This window comes from Pinus tabuliformis, chromosome X (assembly GCF_031772625.1).
Source record: "Pinus tabuliformis cultivar Carrire ecotype Pingquan chromosome X, CPIR1, whole genome shotgun sequence".
In the NCBI taxonomy this organism is placed as follows: Eukaryota; Viridiplantae; Streptophyta; class Pinopsida; order Pinales; family Pinaceae; genus Pinus; species Pinus tabuliformis.
In genome coordinates this window covers 1416523893-1416544521 of record NC_142308.1, presented here as the reverse complement: position 1 = coordinate 1416544521, position 20629 = coordinate 1416523893, and the positions used below count along the sequence as shown (strand labels likewise).

Sequence of the window (20629 nt, the reverse complement as noted above, 5' to 3'; positions counted from 1 at the left end):
TTTGGACAAGAAGACCTCTCTGATATCCGCCTGCTTGTTAGTAACCCGGTTGAGCACGACATCATGGACATATTTGCCCCTTGCGATTTTTCTAACATTCAAGGTTATCCCAATGATATTCCAAAGAATGGGATGGATAAATTACCTATCTTTCAGGGAAATAATGCAATCAGTGCTAACTCGCATCTGAAATCTTTTAGTTCATGGCTGGGTAAGCATGCAAGGGCTACTGATTTTAATCATGAAGATGTTAAAATGACCCTTTTTGTTCTTACCTTGGAGGGGGATGCTTTAGATTGGTTTACGGAAAAGCCTCAAGATTCATTTGATTCTTTGCAATCGATTGTTAATGCCTTTAAGGAAAAGTATGGAGATAAGAGAGAAGGAAGGCATCTCGTAAAAGCTATCAGTATCATTAAAAAGAGAGAGAATGAGACCGCAAAAGAATTTAACAAGAGGTTTAATGATATTATTAAGGAATTACCTCAAGATTATAAACCTACCGACAAATCTCTTCAAGACTTTTATATTGATGCCTTTAGCCCTGAGCCCTCTTACGAGCTAAGACGTGCTAAACTTCCTGATTATAGGGATTGTCAAGCTTTAGCAGTAGAACTTGAGAAAGATAAGGCAGCATCTGGGAAGTTTGAAATCCCAGGTTTTGATAGGCATTCAACGAAATTGAAAGAACCTAAAGGAAAAGAGGTTCAAGAACCTGATAATGACCTTGTTCAGAAATTGTTGCAAAAGATTGAAAGCATGGAGATTAACCAGGCGAAATTAACCTCTAACCATGCTAAGGAAATAGCTACTTTGCATAATAGGTCAGTCCAAATAAAAAGAACTCAAACACAAAATTTCCAGCCTAGAAATAATAATAATAATCGGAATAATAATTAGCAGAAGAAGGGTCAATCTAGTGAGCAGAGACCACCTAATCTACTTGAACATACTAATTTGGTTGATGATGCTCCGCCTTACTGTCGAGCTTGTGATGCTCTTCATGAGGAGACTACTTGCCCCATCGTTAGAAGAATTTTGGATAATGGAATGTTTGGGGCAGGTAATCAAATAAATGTAGTGGGTAAAGTGTTTCCTTTGTCTATGAAAGATTGGATGGAAGTTAAGGAAAACAGACGAGATGTTATGTGTCCCGCATCAGCTTTTAGTATAAATAATTTTGAGAATGAAGATGATATCATGGTTAAATTATATGGTGAAAAACCTTCTCCAGAGCAAATCATGGAAATCGCTAAAGATAAGGGTTTGACTTATCAAAGAAGTGATAAAGATCAAAGTGGGAATCAGATTCCCCCTCGAATTTTTAACCCGGGATCAAAAACTGGATTAGATGTCGATTTGGGAAGTTGGTTTAATAATGCAAAAATTTGGGTTCCTATCTCCGAGATTGTGAAAATTCCTTCCCAAAGAGCTAAGTTACTAAAAGCTATTGAAGGTCCTCAAGTAAATGGTTCTCAACAAAAAGCCCCGAAGGTTGATTATCAGGATGCTCCTATATATTTGCAAAGTTTAGATTCAGATAACAAGGATCATCAGCCATTCTTTATTACCTTGATGGTAAATGGGTATAAATTGAATAATTGCATGCTGGATTCTGTTGCGTTAGCTAGTGTCATGACCAAGAGGGTCATGGAACAGCATAATTTGAGAGTTTCTAGGCCTTACTACAATATATGTGCCATGGATTCTAAGAAGATTGAAGTTCACAGTCTGATCAAGGATTTGCAAGTTCATTTATCAGTTTACCCTGACATTATGATTGTTATGGACATTGTTGTTGTTGATGTGCCTGATGCTTGGGGTATGCTTTTATCTAGAAAATGGGCCTCTGATCTAGGAGGGAGTATTCAAATGAATTGGTCGTATGCTATGATTCCTTCTCCTAGAGGTGATGGTTTCGTCAAACTTAATAGAGAGCCCGAGAGAAAATTCCATGTTGAAGATCCTAAGAGACCTCATAATGAAATAATTAAAGAACAATCTGACATTGGGAATTATGCTATCATGTCTAATTTCATAGTTCTTCCCGATGATAAGGTTGATGAAAAGATTAGGGATCTCAAGGATAAAGTTTGGTACATGTATTTTGATGGTGCATCGTCTAGGCATGGTAAAGGTGCAAGAATAGTATTAAAATCTCCCCTTGGTCATATTTTCAAGTTTGCCTATCGATTGGAATTTGAAGCAACCAACAACGTTGCTGAGTATGAAGCTTTGTTGTTGGGTCTTGAGTTGGAAAAGGCTTTAAGAATTAAGTTGCTTAGCATCAAGGGGGATTCTGACTTAATTATCATGCAGCTTAAAAATAAATTTACATGTAAAAATCAAAGGTTAAGGAATTATTGGAATGTTGTATGGGATACTATGGAATACTTTGATGCCCTCGACTTGGAGGCTATCCCAAGAGAGCAGAATAATTCGACAGATGAGCTTGTTGTAGCTGCTTCTACTTTGCAGTTATCTGAAGGGCTGATTAAGGATAAGATAAAAATGGAAGTTATATTTAGGCCTTCTATTCCAAATAACTCGGAGCATTGGCAAGTTTTTGATGACGAGAAACAAGTGATTCGTTTTCTTGATAATTTGGATGAGTTTGAAAATTTTCAGATAGATTCTAAGGAGGATGGATCTGATGATCATGAAGATATCATAAATCCTACTCCTAGGAATGTGGTTTCTTTAGAGCAACACTTTGATCGGCATGATGCCACAAAGTTGAGAGAGGAAAATAAAATGAATCCAGGCGAATACATCGAGGTAAACATTAGTACTTCTAGGGATCCAAAGATTGTTAAAATTGGTAAGGGTACTAATGTTGAAGAAGAAAAAAGTTAACCAATTTACTTCGCGAATATCGAGATGTTTTAGCATTTTCTTATGATGAATTGAAAGGTTATAGGGAAGATCCCCTTGAAAGATGAAAATGCTAACTGTTTTCGTCAAAAGCTTAGGCAGATAAATCCTAAGTTAGCCCCTCTGGTTCAAAAGGAGCTTTCAAAGATGCTTGCAGCAGGAATTATTACTCAAACGAGGCATTCAACATGGTGTTCCAACCTGGTAATTGTTAGGAAAAAAAATGGTACAATAAGACTTTGTGTCGATTTTCGAAACCTTAATCTAGCATGTAAGAAAGATAATTACCCTTTGCCAAACATGGAGACTATGTTGCAAAGAGTAACTGGTTCTGGAATGATGTCATTGCTAGATGGTTTTTCTGGATATAATCAGGTATGGGTTAAGAAAGAGGATCGTCACAAAACTACATTCACCACACCATGGGGTACTTTCCAAGACAATAGAATGCCGCTTGGATTAACCAATGCTGGGGCTACGTTTCAAAGGGCTATGGATTATGCCTTCAAAGGTTTAATTGGGAAATTTATCGAAATTTATCAGGATGATCTTACTGTTTTTTCTAAGGATGGTATTAGTCATATAAGTCATCTTAGGCAAGTTTTTGATAGATGGAAAGTACGAGATTTCTTTAAATCTGGCTAAGTCTGTTTTTGGAGTAACTAAAGGGAAATTACTTGGTCACATCATTTCTAAAGATGGAATCAAGATTGATCCTGAAAGAGTTGAGGCAATCCAAAAGATTCCTCTTCCCCATAATCTTAAGTCCCTTCAGTGTTTTATTAGAAAAACAAATTTTCTTAGAAGATATATTCCAAATTACGCAGAAGTAGCTAAGCCTATTCAAAGTCTTCTGAAGAAAGATGTAAAATTTGCTTGGCAAGAAGACGGAAAAAAGGCTTTTCAGGAAATCAAAGGCGCTATTGTAAGAGCCCCAGTTTTAGTTAGCCCCGATTACTCTAAGGATTTCATGATTTTCTCTTTCGCTTCTGAAGATACCATTGCTGGTGTATTATTACAAAAAAACAAGGATGGTCATGAGCAGCCTATTGCTTTCATGAGTAGAGCGCTTCAAAATTCTGAATTAAAGTACAATACCATGGAAAAGCAAGCCTATGCCTTAGTCAAATCTCTTAAGCATTTCAAGACTTATGTGGGTTATTCCAAAATCATTGCTTTTGTCCCACATTCTGCTGTTAAGGATATATTAACTCAAACTGATTGCTTAGGGACTCGTGCTAGATGGGTTACTAAAATACAGGAATATGATTTAGAGATTAGACCCACTAAGGTAGTCAAAGGCCAACGCTTGGCTCAAATGATGACCGAAGGTAATGAAAAAGCTCTTGGTTTGTTTTGTCTTAATGATTCATCTTCGCCTAAGTTGCAAAGATGAAGAGAACATGAGTGGTACAAGGACATTGTCTATTACTTGATAAATCTTACATGTCCTAACCATTTAGTCGCTCATAAGAGAAGGGCTCTTAGATTAAAAGCCATTAAGTATTGCCTCATGAAGGATGGTCTTGGATGGAGAAATCATGAGGGCATAGTACTTAGATGTGTTGATGAAATTGAGTCCAGGAAGTTAGTTTCTGAGTTTCATTCAGGATTTTGTGGTGGTCATTATGCCACTAGAACCACTGCCCACAAAATTCTGAGAGCTGGTTATTATTGGCCTTCAATTTTTTCTGATGTGCATAAGTTTGTTAGAAGTTGTCAATCCTGCCAACTATTCACTGGGAAACAGAAGCTTGTTGCCCTGCCCTTACAACCTGTCGTTGTGGAGGCACCTTTTCAGCATTGGGGTCTGGACTTCATTGGGAAGTTTCATGAAAATTCTAGCAATGGCTACTCATGGATTTTGACTTCTACCGATTATTTCACTAAATAGCTTGAAGCCATCCTGCTCAGAATGTCACTGAAAAGGCCATTATGGATTTCATTGAAAATAATATCATTACTAGATTTGGTGTCCCTACTAAGATCACTATTGATAATGCTAAGGCCTTTAATCTTCAGAATTTTCATCTTTTTGTTTCAAGTATGGCATTGTCTTATCTCATTCATCAAATTACTATGCTCGGGGTAATGGTCTTGCTGAATCAAGTAATAAAAATCTCATAACCATTATCAAGAAAATAGTAGGAGATAATAAGCGGGCTTGGGATAGCAAAATCAAGTATGCTTTATGGGCAGATAGGATCACTAAAAAGAAAGCTATTGGTAAAAGTCCCTTTGAATTGGTTTATGGCTTGGATGTAACCTTACCTGTGCACCTGAAATTGCCAGCTTATCAACTCCTTCAACATTTTTCCACTAATAAAGATGTTGTTCAAAATAGAATTGATCAAATTGTGGAGTTGGATGAAACTCGTAGGGCAGCTTTTGATAATATATGTGAAAGTCAATCTAACATTAAGAAAAGCTTTGATAAATCATCTCGATCTAAATCTTTGCAGGTTGGAGATATGGTGCTCCGTTGGGATCGCAAGAATGAAAAACCGGGAAAACATAAGAAATTTGACAGTTTGTGGCTGGGACCATACATTATCTGAGACATTGTTGGACCAAACTCATTGCACTTGAGCAGATTGGATGGCGAACCACTTGACTTACCTGCAAATGGCCAAATGTTCAAGCTATTCTTCAAAGATGACATTTGATGCCATGGGGCATCCTCTGTATTGTATTTCTAACCCTACTCCTTGTCTTTTCAGCATTTCATTTCTGTTTTAGGATTAGATTTACTTTTCATGTTACTAAATAGTTAATAAATGAAGAGCTTATATATTTCCTGTACTTAATGTTATATGATGATTTTTGGATGGATGCTACTTATGTTTTGTTGTGTGTTGCGTGAATGCAAATTCTGGATTCTCACATTCCTATAGTGCAGCAACGTGTCCCCAAGTAGAGCCAGATGTTGACCACTATGTGTCAATGACCCATAGCAGTACACCCCCTTTTTTCGCAAAAGGGATAACACTTGATCAATGTGTTCGTGTCATTCGACTATCATCATCAGCCTGATCATGTTATATTGTAAACCCAGTCTGCATGTGTAAATTGTAAATAATCTCAGCAGATCCGTGTCATGTATGTAATTGCCTAAGTAAACCTAATTTTCTGGTGATGATCTATGTTCCGCTAGGTTTTTTTGTCTCACTAATCCATGATCGGCAAAGTTTTCCTTCAGCCTTACCCCAAAACTAGAATGGATTTTGTCATTAGAATCTTAGGGGAGTCCTAATGTGCTAGATCGAGTCTATGTAAAAGTGATTTGGGAATAATCCTAACTATTTGGTTAGGTTATTTTATTACAAATTGCTTGATCTACTAGATTATGTTTGTGTTGCAGAACTGGGTAGTCTATGAGGGTCTATATCAAATGGGTTTTCCCCCTTGGGATGTAAAAATGTAAAAAATCATGATGTAAGATGTCTTGAGGGTTAGAAAAATAATTTATCCCCTCATAAGTCCTAGGTCCTAGGTAATTTTAAATTTTCCAAAGGCTAAATTCGAGGGTCCTTTAAAAAAATAAATTTTAAAAGGTCTAGGGACTAAGGTTAATTAATTATTTTGCTAAAATTTTATGCCCTCGGTCCCTAGTGTTAAGTCAAAGTCAAAATTTTGAGGAAATTAATTCAAAAATTTAATTTTTGAAATAATTAAAATGCATTTAATTGATAATTTCGAATTTCCTCAATAATTTAAAATTTTGATAGATGAGATTAAAAGAAATTTTGATCATCATCAACGGTCGAGATCACTTTGACAAGGATCACTCGAACTAGCCGTTGGAAGATTTGTCTTTAAATAGGAGGTCAGTTTTCAGTTGAAATAATTCGATCTTGGAGTCGTGTGCTAAGTGAAAGCTCTCTTGTAATCATTTTTTTATGTACAATAAAGAAAGACTTTGGAGTTAATTTCTGCTGGTGTTACTCTTCGTGGAAATGTTGTAAGATGTTTTATTTTCATGCATAAATTTCCTTTCAACCATTGATGATAGCTTTATGAAGAGTGATTTAAGCACAGGTATCTTGTTTGATCACTGGGGTTTGAATGGTAGTTTAAATTCTGAATGTAATGGCAGGTATCTCCATTAAATTTGATTTTTTTTGTTGTTTTCTCTCTCTATGTTAATGGTTAAATTGAGTTGTGCAGGGAATTTTTTATTTTGAGATCGTCAGGCGTTTAGGGAAGTTTTCAGTTGGACCAGCCAACTCCTGATCAGCATTTTCTGAAGGGCCCAACTTAATTGAATCCCAGGCTTGTCATTAGAACTTCCATTGTTGATGCATGAAGGGTTTTCTCTGAAGCAACTCACTTTAAACTTAAAATTTTAAAATATTTGTGGCATAATGATAAATCTGGCTACTTAGAGCCTTCAGTTTGTAATCACTGTAATTATTTAGCTAGGTTTTTGGGGTTTTTGATTGCATTTTGTTTTTGCGTATTTTGTTTTTCTCATCGCAGGCTGCAGATCTGAAGGGGATTTCTTGTTTGAAGACAAATCTAGGCCCTGGAGGGTAAGATCTGGCCTCAGAGTCAACTCTTGCAGGGGTATTTATTTCAGATCTGGAAAATTTTTGTGGGGTTTTCATCAGACAAATCTGAAGCAAAAGGATCTAAAATTTTTTTGGAGAATTTTGAGGGTTTCTGGGTCATCTATCTGCTGCTGCCTGGGGTTTCATTCTTTACAAACAAAAAATTCGAAAAAAAAAATTACGCTCCTCAAACCCTCTCCTCTATACGCAAACCCCTTCTTTGCTGCCTCATCATATTCCTCAACAATCTGCGATCCTCACGCTACACATAGCTCTAACCTGCGTTTCCAGCCATCTCCACGCCACCTTCACGCAGCGCCCTCATTCCTTCGTTGCCAAAACGCCCCTCCATTGTTCTTCTTCCCTCCACGCAGCGTCATCCTCAAACACTACAAAGCTTTTGTTGCTCTGCGTCCACCAAATTACCACGCAGTTGTCCCATTTCCTCACGTTTCTCTCCCACGCAGTCCGTCAGCCCTATGCAGGCTTCATCCATTGCTCTATCACGCCGTCCCTCCAATCGACCTCCAAACTTACAAAAAAATCCATTGAACCTTCATCGCAACCTCCATTCAATTTTCCGACGACTCCACGCAGTTATTACTGCTCTTCATCAAACCTACGTGTTTTCTTCCATAGTCGCCTGCTCTCCCTCGTTCCCTAGATGCCATCGTTTCCCTTTAACCTTGATCCTTCTTCCGTTGTCGAGTCCTCTCTCTGTCTGTCGTCGAGCACCCTGCCACAAACCTGCAAAACAACAACAACACACTTCGATATTTTTTGGGCTAGGGTTAATTCTTTTCATCGTTTTTTATTTCATTATCATAATATGTATGGTGATAGTTTATGTTAGCTCCTTTTATTTAGATATTCGTTAGGGTAATTTTATTTATTTGATCTTTCCTTTCTTTCTTTTTTATAGATAGGCATTAGTTTAGAGTTGCGATTTTTTTTATTTTGTTTTTGTTTTCCTTTTTTTTATGACTTTGACTTCTATTTCATTCATAATTAAAAAATCTAAAAGTTAGATTTTTATTTGTACTATTTAGATTTAGATTTGAGTTTTTTTTTATTTTTATTTGTTTTATTTAGGTTTAGATTTATTTTATTTTTAAAACCCTAAAAAAAAATCAATATTCCAAAAACATCTTAAAAAATATATTAATTTTTGAGCAAATTGGATGTGTTTGGTCACTTTAAAATTGAAAATCTTTTGTTGATCATTTATTGCATTAAGTCTTGCTTTGCATATTGAGAAAAAGATTTTCTAAATTTGTGAATTTAAAGCTTCTTTGGTGCTAAAGTAAAAAAAAAAAATCTCAAAGAGAATTTTTGTGGTATTTGTCATAGTTAAATGTGCTTAAATTTTTATATCTAGAGATTAACTATTTGAAGGTGGTAGATTTCCCTGAATTTGGTTCTCTAAGCATACATCTTTTAGCTCTGGGATCAACATTGGTGAATTGTTAAATTTCATGGTTGATTAAGATTGTTGTACCTTTTGAAATTTAAAGCATCGTGCATCTGTTAAACGTTGAAATTGATCATTATTGCTTGAGTTTCTTAGTGCTGGTTACATGTTAGACATTTTGCACCAATAACTAATCAATTGTTGGGTTTTCATTTTACCTAGCAAGATCATTAAAGGCACTGGTATTTATCATTTAAAATCTAATTAAAACTTAAGTCTTGCTAAGTTTAAATCAAGTATTTGATTGCCTCATTGTGTCTCTCAAACCGACTGATTCCCAGTTGGTTCTCCTTTATCCCATAGGGTCTACCCCCCTTAGCCTGCTTTAGGGAGATAGCTTAAACAGAGAGATCGGGGATTAGGGTGACAGCCCCCGATCTGAGCGTTGTCGCGGTGCCTAGACACTCTGCGCGACAACACACATATAACACCATCAGTCATAGCATTGTGCTAAATTGATTCTTTTGAGTCCCTCAAGGAAGAGTATGTTTTTCACTCACTGAAGGGAGTGTTCTCTGTGTCCATGAAATCCTTAAATGATTTCTTTGGTGGAATGACAAAGAAGATAATATTTTCTCATTTTCATTTCTAAAAGCAATATAAAGTTACTAGTCAGGACCCCATAGAAATTTTTCGAGTCAAATGAGCTCATATTTGACTAAACAAATATTGCACTAGAATCCTCTTGGGAAATCCTAGAATAAAAAAGTTGAATTCTGCACCAGCAAAATAGAAACTATCTAGCATAATTGGGTAGTTTCCGTGTTCTTTTGTGGTTCTTTCAATACAAGAACTCAGTGAAGGAATTTTTCTGTTTCAATTTTATGCTCCTATGACACTAATTCCATGCAACATTTCACATTAAGAAAATGGGATGATTATATTAGATCTAAGACTTTTGTGATCCATAATGTAGAAAAGTGTTAAGCACATCTAGGTGAAAATTATATTTGCATTAACCAACTGAGATACAGCCAAACATGGGTTTATTCAACATGGTTGGTTAAAAAGAAATTATCTATTCTTTCAGGAACAGTGTAAAACAGTATAATATCAGAAAGAGATGTGAAATTCAAGAAACTATTCTAATCCTTTCAAACCTTCCAGTCTACCCTTTCAACCCTATGAGTCTTTCTCTTGTTAAGAAGCATACAAAGGATTGGTACAAAAGAAACTGGATATCAAGGAAAAATGTGGATATTGTATACACTGAACAAAGAAAGCTGTTTATATAATTTTAGTAGAAGAAGCCGTAACAAAACAACCTAGTGGGCAATAGTTACAAAACCAAAGCAAACAGAATATATACCATTGCAGAAGCTGCAGCTTCACTCAGCTTTTTCACCCCTAAATAGTCCAGATGCTTAGGGGTGCCTTGATCATAGCCAGGAAGTCGCCATCCAGCTCTTGCCCCAATAGTACAGACAACTGCATCCATACCATTGCATGCTGGTTGCAAGGTATCCTCCTTAGTAACATCTCCATCAATAAATTTCACCCTAGCAGCCTCATTTCCTGTAACAAGTACCACAAATTAGCACCAGCATGCTCCTCTTTTCTCTACAAAGCATGAATATAATACATGTCAAACTATGTAAATATAGACACACATTTTTTTGATGGAAAAGGCAAAACAAAAATGACTATTTAGTCAAAATTGACTGCACACACTAAAAGAAAGATACTGAAGATTAGGAATACGGAACACACCCAATTGCATTGAATGGAGTTAATACTCAAGTTAGAAACACAAAGATTTTGATGAGTCACTGTCCATATGGGTAGGGCCTGCCTTCTCTTCAAGTGACACAATGGCTTTTATCATTCATCTTCTTGCAAGACTAGACAATTTGGAGGACATCCCCAGTCATCAGGATCATGCCCTTATTATAAAGACAACCTATGCAAACCTCCTAAGCCATGAAGAGAACATCATCTATAATAAGTGGGGAGTTATATTTGAGCCTCGTGTCTCAGCAACTCATTAAAAAACAAAGGTCCTTTTTACCTGCCAAACTTGCACTTCAAATGTTACAAAGTAACTGACTAAGCACAACCCTAGGGGAAATTAAGAAGTTGCCCACCATCACCACAGAAACTTTTCCTCTTTCTTTTGGCTGGTTCTTTTCCAAAACAAGTGGGGAAACCATAATTAAGCCCTTCACTGATGTGCCATAATTAGTCCAAAACAGATTTTCAAATTATGCAAAAATAAGTGAGAGCCCTTATATAAGATGCACCATCACAAAGAAGACTCTGAGTAAAACTTCAGCTGATATATTAGACCAGCAAGCATCTTCTGCTAGAACAGTGAGAAGACAACCCTAAAACATTTTCAGAAACCCAAAGGATTGTTGGTTGAGAGGGAGGCAGACTTACCGTGTGACAAATTTGTGATAGATTTGACTGTTTAGTGTTGGTTGAAGGGTCATGGCAACTGGTATAAGGATGGAGGACAGATTGGCAGGGGCAGAAAATTTTGGCCCATGGAACGAAAGGATGATGTTTTTGTTTGAGGAGTTGGAGGTATGGAACATTGTGGAGAATGTCGCGCAACCTCCCACAGATCTTGTTCAGTTGAGTGAGTTCAACAAGAAGAATGTAAAAGCGAAGAGAATCATCCTCGTTGCCATCAAAGACCACCTATTCCCTCATGTGACATGCATGTGACCGGGAAGAAGTTTGCCAACGAGATGTGGGAGTCCCTAGTCACGACTCACACTACAGCAGAGTTCCAATGAAAACAGGAAGATGGTGTTGAGGCAGAAGCTAAGAAGTACCAAGATGACCAAGACCAACACGATGACCTCATAGTACATACCTCACCAAGATCTCTCAAGTGAGAGATGAGTTGGTTGTTGTGGGAAAGGTCATCCCCAAGGACCAGTTGGTTAAGATCACACCAGATGGTTTCAACCAGCAATAGGATGGATTCATACGTGGCATTGTGGCCAAAGAGCATTTTCCATACAGGAGGAGGCTATGTGATGATTTCACCCAGGAGGAGTGCCAAGAGTGGCAGCCAGAGTGGTGGGAGAGATGAGGAGGAGAATGTTGCCCTTGCGACTAGGGGCAAAAGAAGAAGCAAGGGTCCACAAGTGGGGCCAAGCAACAAAAGGGAGAAGAGAAGTTTGAGAAGGACATGAGCAAAGTAAGATGCTTTGCTTGTGGGGAGATGGGTCACTATGCTTCTAAGTGTCCCTAGAAGAAGGGGAAGAAGAAGAAGGATGTGACAGCATTAGCTGTGGTGGAGGAGTTCACCTCGAGGTTTGACACAAAGTTTGCATTGGTGTTGAGCTTAGCTACTAGTACTACATCCATGAGTGTCTGGCTTATAGACAATGGAGTATCTAGCCATGTGACTAGAGTGAGGGAGCACTTTACGAGTCTTATAGAGGGTTTAGACTTGGAGGTGGTGCTTGGAGATGACACCAGGGTCAGAGCGACAGGAGTGGGGACTATATCCTTTCAGAGGGAGTCATTGCCACCTCTAAATGTGATGGAGGTCCTTTATGTACCGAGGCTGAGGAGGAACCTAATATTGGTTTCCTGTATTGAGGATAGGGGATATGTTGTGTTGTTCCAGGATGGGTAGGTCTTGATGTATCCATAGGATCTAGCATGGCATCTGCTAGAGTGATTGGTGTCTGTGAGGGGAGACTCTACAGGTTCATGTTTCAGCCAGGTAGGTTCGTGAGGAGGTCACGGGAGGATGATTGAGTAGAGCAGCAGGCTCCTCGTTAGGGGGACCACACCATAGGTATCAGGGTACACTGGTACAGGTTTACAGAGGTCAGGAGGATTACTGGCTTCTTAGAGTGTAGGATCTCTGAGTGTGAGATCTCAGAGTGCAGGAACTCTAAGTACAAGATCACTACAAGCCACAAGGGCATCTTCATCGGGGCCACAAGTGTTAGGGGATAGAGATGAGGCTCCCACACTTGTGCAGGAGACTTCTTCGGGGAGGAGGAAGCAAAGAAGGCTTTATGTTACCTTGAAGGAAGCACATGAGTCAGTGAAGGAGAGCAGACCACCAGGGAGGTTGGGTGGTGATGTGGCAAGAGTAGTAGGTGATAGGATGGTACCAAGGGGTGAGCATATCCACTTCAGAGATAAAGATGGAGTGTTGGGAAACCAAGGAAGTGTTTCCTAGGCATTTATCCTTTTGGCCTAGGAAGACACATTGATAAAAAATTTGTCTAGAGACATTATGTGTTTTATTAATGTCATGGAGTTAAGTCACTTTATATTTTAGATGTGACTTTAGGAGAAAAAGTACTAAGTTTCTTTTAATATTAAAGTGACTTTTATATTTTAAAAGAGACTTTATGAGAGAAAAAGTGCACAAGGTACAAAACATGTTAAAGTGACTAGGAGTTCTTTAAGTGAGGGGGACTACAAGAGAAGGTGGGTCAAGTGGGGGACTTGATCTAAACCATTGATCTCATGGGCTAAGATTTAATCTCAGCCTTTGATCATTAGGTTTAAGCTTTTTCCCTCTCTAAGAGAAGACAAAACAGAAAAGGAAAGGGTTTTGCCATTCATTCTTCTCATGAGACTTGAGGAGAGGAGAGAAATGAGAGCAAGGAGGACAAGTTTGCAGGTCTAAGGAAGAGTTTGTAGGGATGAGAACAAGGAAAATGAACAACATAGTCAACCTCGAGTTTTCAGGAGCAGACTGGCACACGTACCGAAAATTTTGGGTTGTGTTTTTTGAGCCAAGTTATTTGGGTTTCCAAGCCGAGTTTAAGCTGGAAAGCATGTTGGACTAGGGCTGAGTTTTCAAAGTATTACCAGGCCGAGTTACAGTGAGTTACCAAGCCGTGAATGAGCTGAGAGACAACGTGAAAACTGTTGAGAAATCAATGCTTGTAGGAATTAGGGTTTGATTCCTCTTTCTTGATAATTACTTGTGAATTATGTTGGCTTCTTTTACTTCTTTCTTAGTTTATATTTCATCAAGCAATTACCAAATTATATGTATATGAAGATCACAAGAACAACAGACATAAGATGTAGGCGCTCAACCAGGGCAAAACCCATACAAGGAGAAAACCCAATCAAACTCTTCCTTTAGTAAATTCAAATCAAGATGAGACACTTCTAGACTTATTAGACATAGACAAAGACCTCCTCCAACCACCAAGTCAGCCCTTCCCTAGATGATCCTTGTCAAAGTCTCCAAGTGATAGCCTCCCAGCAACAACTTTTGTGTAGAATTTCGGCCCCCTAGCAACAAAACTTCGACCCCCAATAACAGAATTTTGGACCTGCAGTAGACACAGATTTTCAACCCCAGCAACTGCTAAGAAACTTCGCACGTGTGAGAGATAAATGGCCTGAAACTCGAATTAGGTCTTCCTAGCAAGCTTTGTCCTTCTTCAACTACTTCACTCTATTTTTGCTTCTCTTCCTTGAAGATCGAACTTGATAAGTGAATATTACAAATGGATCGAACTGAATTTCTATATATAACCTTTCTGCTGGGTCGAATTGTCCTAATGTAGGCCGACTGCATGGGGACAAGGCCGACTTGGTGTGGAGGTGACAATTAACCTTTTTGACTCAAAAATAATTATTTTTACATGATACAAAAGCCCAAGAAGGGTCTAATAAAAATGACAATGACTTTAATGACTCGAGACAAAACCTAGAAGCCTTCAATGGAGGCTTTGACCTAGAAAATGATGACCCAAGCATGAAACCATGCTTTAATAAGCCATTTTCTTTAATAATAAAATTATTTTGACAAGTACAATTATGAAGACCGATACTAGTTACATTCTTCAACACTCCGTCTTAACTAGGGAGGTATTCATAATTACAATTACATGGAAGATTTCAAAATGACACGAACTACAAAGAGTTCTAGCGCACTCAGTGTTGCGGACTAGAAACCTGACCAGGGTATTCTATTCGGGTGGGACTAAGGGGACTCAAGCTTTGGCAAGTCTAGGTACTATTAGGTTTTTAAGCTCTACCACCAACCCAGGGATCTAGGTGTGTATCTAAGGTCAGAGCTCCATGACCAATGCCACCCTCTCTACTTAAGGATCTAGACATCAACACATAGGTTAGCCAGATGTCCTCCCAAGCATCTTGTTGCCACAAAATGCTTCACTCTCCTTATCGACTAAATCAGATATATATCCACCACTCTAAGCATACTTCAAACGTTCAATATTTTTACGAAGAGATCCTGCACAATCACAACCCCAAACAGTAATAAGCTTTCAAGTATATATACAAGTAAACACAAACCTTTTGGGTCCTCAGACATTCTGATGCTACTTAGATCATCATCAAGTTATCCATATACAATCTACTAGAAGCTTTCTTCTTCTTTTACTTCTTTAGTAGCACCAAATATAGTCTCGTTACTTCTCAAATCTTTTGTTTGCAAATTTATTTGTAGTACTTGCATTCATTCTTCAATTTCATGTTTAATTCAAGGTATTCACTATGGCTATCACAATATGCCCTCCCTCTTAATCGGGGAGATATACCCTTTCTTTTATCAAGCTCCTTCTCAACTTAGGGAGATCAACAACTTCCTTCTTTTATAACATCGGAGAAACTTCAATCTTTCAAGGCTTCATTCTTTCTCATGGCATCTAGGTCATCTTGATCATAATCATTCTTTTAGCTTTCCTTCATCATATTCATCATTATGAACATCTTTAATATTTTGAAGATTATGTACCTGCAAAATTTTAACCAAATACAAATATATCGAAGCATGATGTCAACCATATTAGAATCATGTCATTACAATGGAAGCATCAAAACATTCAAGCATTAGATATCAGATACTTAAACCTAGTTAGGTTCATAATCAACAAAGTTTACATCCTTTTATATTTAGACTTTAATAGCTTGCTAGGGTTTTGTCACAAACCTTAGACTCTACCTACAAAGCCTTAGATATCAGCAACTCAATCAAAATAACAATCCAATCAAAGTACTATACATCTAAGGTTTCAACAATATGCTTTTAGAATTTCATGTCAAACTTCTACTAGGGTTTGTTGCAAAACCTAGATTCATTAACAAAGCCAAATTATGTATATCAACAATCAAATTAGCATACTAGCATTTTATCTCTAGGGTTTCATGCACTATCATCTCATATCAATATCTACTAGGTAAACCCAAGATACAAACATCAAGACATCGAAGTTAGATATACAATAATTTTGACCAGGTTAGGGTTTCAATCATACAGACGAATATACACCTAGAGTTTTATTCCTAGGATCTTACTATAACTATTACAAGGGTTTTGTCCATAAACCCTAATTCACCAAACCATAAAAATCTAGGGTTTCATTATATAACCTAGACATTAAGAATAAACCGTAAAGGACTAGGGTTTTTACCATAATCATTACCAAAACCCTAAACTTTAAAAGAGTAGGATTTCATTATATGTTCTAGACTTTATCAACAACCCCTAAGTAGACTAGGGTTTCATAATCAACATTGACATACCCTTAGCATCAAGAGGCTAGGGTTTTACAGTGAACTCTAAAGATTAGGGTTTCACAAAAAATAAACAACTAACAAGAGATAGGATAACGAGGGTAGATCAATCTAATGATTAATCACCCTAACAAGAATCTTTATGATTCAAAACTTTAGACATAAAGATGTTAGTAGTGTAAAGCAAATTTCAAAGGAAGAATGATCATATCTTTTGCATGAAGAAAGCTTGCAACAAATCTAGTAGTCTATGACATACCTTGAGTTGTTCTTTAACAAACTTTTTAGGACATCAATTCTTGAAGGGCTTCCATTGTAATAGAACTTCTTTCATGATTCAAGTCTATACTTTGAAGTTTCCTCCACAACCTTTGTGTATTCTGCAAGTTTTCCTACAAAGGAAAATATAAAGAAAAAGGTTATGAGTATACAATACAAACAAATCTCGATGTGAAAAGGAAACCAAACATTAAAGATAAAACAGAGAACAATATACTTATCTTTTGGTAAAATGGTGAATGCTCCCTCTTAATCCAATCTTTATAAGGGATACCTACAACTTATCAAAACAACTTCAAGAATTTCTAACATTACAAAACTTAGAATAGTAGACTTAGGAGGATATGTGAGAGAAGACATAATAGTATAAGTCTTTGACTTCAGATTCTTCAGTTTTCTTCTTAGGTGGAGCTTCATTGGCAACATTTGCATGTTCTCTTTCTCTTCTTATTTCTTGGATTTTCAAGACATTAGCTTTTGTAGTGTCCCATCTTATGACAATTGTAGCATTCAATCTTTGATAGATCAACCTTCTTCTTTGGTCCTTTGAACTTCTTGTATACTCCCTTCTTCTTATGATGAACAGAGTAGGCATTTGAAGTGTTGTTTTCTCCATCCTCCTTCTTGTTACTTACTAATGACATGCGGGCTTCTTCTTGACTGCATGCATTCCACATTTGTTCAAAGGTTGGTGTATCCTTCCAACAACTAATTCCTGATTGCAAAAGAGCTACAAGTTCTTGGTAGACCTAGTAGTGTAGCAATCACTAGTTCTCTCTGGTACAACTTCATCAATAGCTTGGAGTTCATCTCTTATTCTAGAGATACTTACCAAATATGATGATACAGTATCATTTTTTGTCATCTTCATTGTTCTTAGTTCATAATTGAGACTAGCTATCTGACCAATGTTCTTGATGATAAACAATTTGGAGAGGGCTTCATACATTTCTTGTGCAGAATCTATATTGGATATGTATGGGATTAGATTGTCCTTCACTACATCTACTATTAGATTCGTAGCCAAAATGTCAATTTCCCTACTTTTTCTTTCCTGCGTCATCTATAGGTTTCTTAACTTTTCCTTAAACAAAATCCAAAACTTTATGCTTAGCAAGAATAAGATCTATCCTCTTCTTCCATGCCCTGTAGTTGGAGGCTCCTTCTAGTTTATTTTCAATCTCTGTTGTCATGTCTTCTTTTCTTGATATAGATAGTAGACCTTCCTCTTCTTATATGATCCTTACCTTAATGATCTCCCTTTGTTCCTTCCTCTTTAACCCTTCTTTCAATAGATCTTCAAGCTGCCTTTTTATTTCCTCCACCTTAGCTCTGATACCATGTTGACAAATCAATGCTTATGTGAATTAGGGTTTGATTCCTCTTTCTTGATAATTACTTGTGAATTATGTTGGCTTCTCTTACTTCTTAATTTGTTTATCTTTCATCAAGCAATTACCAAATTATATGTATATGAAGATCACAAGAACAAGAGACACAAGATGTAGGTGCTCAGCTAGGGAAAAACCCCTATAAGGGGAAAACCCAATCAAAAACTCTTCCTTCAGTAGATTCAAATCAAGATGAGACACTTCCAAACTTCTTAAACCTAGACAAAGAGACCTCCTCCAATCACCAAGTCAGCCCTTCCCTTCAATAGATGCTCCTTGTCAAAGTCTCCAAGTAACAGCTTCCCAGCGACAACTTTTGTCCAGATTTTTGACCCCCCAGCAACAAAACTTCGACCCCCAACAAAAGAATTTCTGACCTGCAGTAAACACAGATTTTCGGCCCCAGCAACTGCCCAAAAACTTCACACATGTGAGAGATAGATGGCCCAAAAAATTTAATGACCTAACCAAAATTAAATCCATAAATTCTACCAGAGTTTAACATACGCAATTTAAACAGGAACTTATCAATTTAATTCATAGATACATACCTGGCTTCCGTGTTTGAAGTCGATCTCGAGCTGTTGTAGCACCAAATTTGCTCCCATTACCAAAATGACCAAAACCTCCCTGCCAAACTGGGCACAATCTCGGTACCCAGCTCCAAAGTACTTCAAAATTGAAGCACTCTGGCCCCCATGCCCAAAACTTCAAGAACAATTAAGCTCAAATTTCCTTCTATCAGTGACTCTGTTGGAAATTCCTATTGTCCCTCTCAAACTCAAAAAATCACCACCCTTGTTATGGCCTCCTCGACTCGCTTATATGCTTAATTCCACTGTCTCCCAACCTCCTCGCTGTCGGCCTCCTCCCTCCACCATTTCCCTATTTCTTTTCGCTGTCACCCTCCTACCTTCTCTACCCCTCTTTTCCTTTTGGATGGAGGCGGTTATATTTTTTTAATTAAAATGAATCGTTGAAATGGTTCATTTATTTACTTTTAGGACTTAATAATATTTTATTTTATTTTAATTTTAATTTCCACTTTAATTAAATTGTTTTATTTATGGATTTAAACAAATTGCTTTATTTTAACATATAAATAAATTATTTTATTTACTTTAATTAATTAAAATTAAAAAAAAAAAAAAATTATATTTCGTTATCTTTATTATATATATATAGATATATTTTTTATTTAAAGGATTAATCATATATATAGGTATATAAGGGCGGTACACATATAAAGGCCCCACTCGATATATTTAATATATTCTGGTGAGTTAGGAATTTATTTCGATAATCGATTCATCAACCTAAACTTAATTGTTTTCCAATATTAGTCAGTATGTATACTAGTGCAAGGTTCATGCATATGTAGCTATCATATGGATGCCCCATATGCATGCTAATATTCACATTTTGTTTGTAATCGTAGGTGGGTCATTACAAAAACTCGAATTAGGTCTTCCCAGCGAATTTCGTCCTTCTTCAGCTACTTCGCTCTATTTATGCTTCTCTTCCTTGAAGATCAAACTTGATGAGTGAATGTGACAAATGGATCAAACTGCCTCTCCTTATATAGCCTTTCTACTAGGTCGAATTTCCCTAATGTAGGTCGACTTCATGGGGACAAGTTCGACTTAATGTGGAGGTAACAAATTACCTTTTTGACTCAAAAATAATTCTTTTTACATGATACAAAAGCCCAAGAAGGGTCTAATAAAAATGACAATGACTCTAATAACGTAAGACAAAACCTTGAGGAGAGGAGAGAAATGAGAGCAAGGAGGACAAGTTTACAGGTCTAAGGAAGAGTTTGTTGTTGATTTCTGGTAGCATCGAATGTGCTCTAAGTCTCAAATTTTGTAGGGACGCTTGGGCACATGTATTCCAAAAAACCCAGAAAGTGTTTTGAGAAATTCCACTCTGAGACAGTTTTATTAAAATAATTAATTATTTTTAATGGGACCCTAAGTCTAAACTAAGGAAATTAAAATAATTAATGGGTATTAATCTAACTGTGGGTGTAACTTCTAGAAGAAGACGAGGATCAAGAAGAAATGATCTTAACCACTAATTAGCTTCTAATCTGAATCGTTGAATGTCAATGAGAAGATTATTTAAGGAGGATTGAGGGCCATTTGGAAGACACACAGAGAGTTGAACAGTCAGATCGAATTGCTAAAGCTAGAGGCAGGGCGGTGATTTGTAGTGATCACGCAAAGAGGAGCAGAGGGAGTTTTGGCTGGAGGATCTTCTTCGAAGCCAAGAATACTCAACAGAGTGGCAAAGCGACACACAAAGGAGGCAAGGCAGAGGCCAGAGAGGGTGACACAGAGCCAGGAAGGGCTCACACAAGCCCCACGCAAAGCAGTGCTGAAGCCTTCACGCAGAAGTCCAAATTTGCTGAGGAGGCTGATGTTTCTGAGCCGGAAGGGCTGGAATCAACTCCAGAAGGCAAATCAATTCCCATCAGAGGTGACACAATGCCTTAGAGGCTGACACAGGCCCACACAGGGGCAGTCTGGCAGTGCAAAAGTAGTCGGGGAACTCGTTGGTTTAGCTACCGGATCAGCCGG

At 37.4% G+C, this 20629-nt stretch overlaps 1 protein-coding gene across 1 annotated transcript in view; it reads right to left on the bottom strand.

Annotated features, from left to right (window-relative positions):
- Window positions 1–20629, bottom strand: part of LOC149145345 (uncharacterized protein At5g02240-like) — a 153983-nt gene that overhangs the window by 96376 nt on the left and 36978 nt on the right. Inside the window, exon 3 of the mRNA XM_089448913.1 lies at window positions 10205–10410. Coding sequence (XP_089305039.1) covers window positions 10205–10410 — 206 coding nt within the window. The remainder of the gene's footprint in view (window positions 1–10204; window positions 10411–20629) is intronic.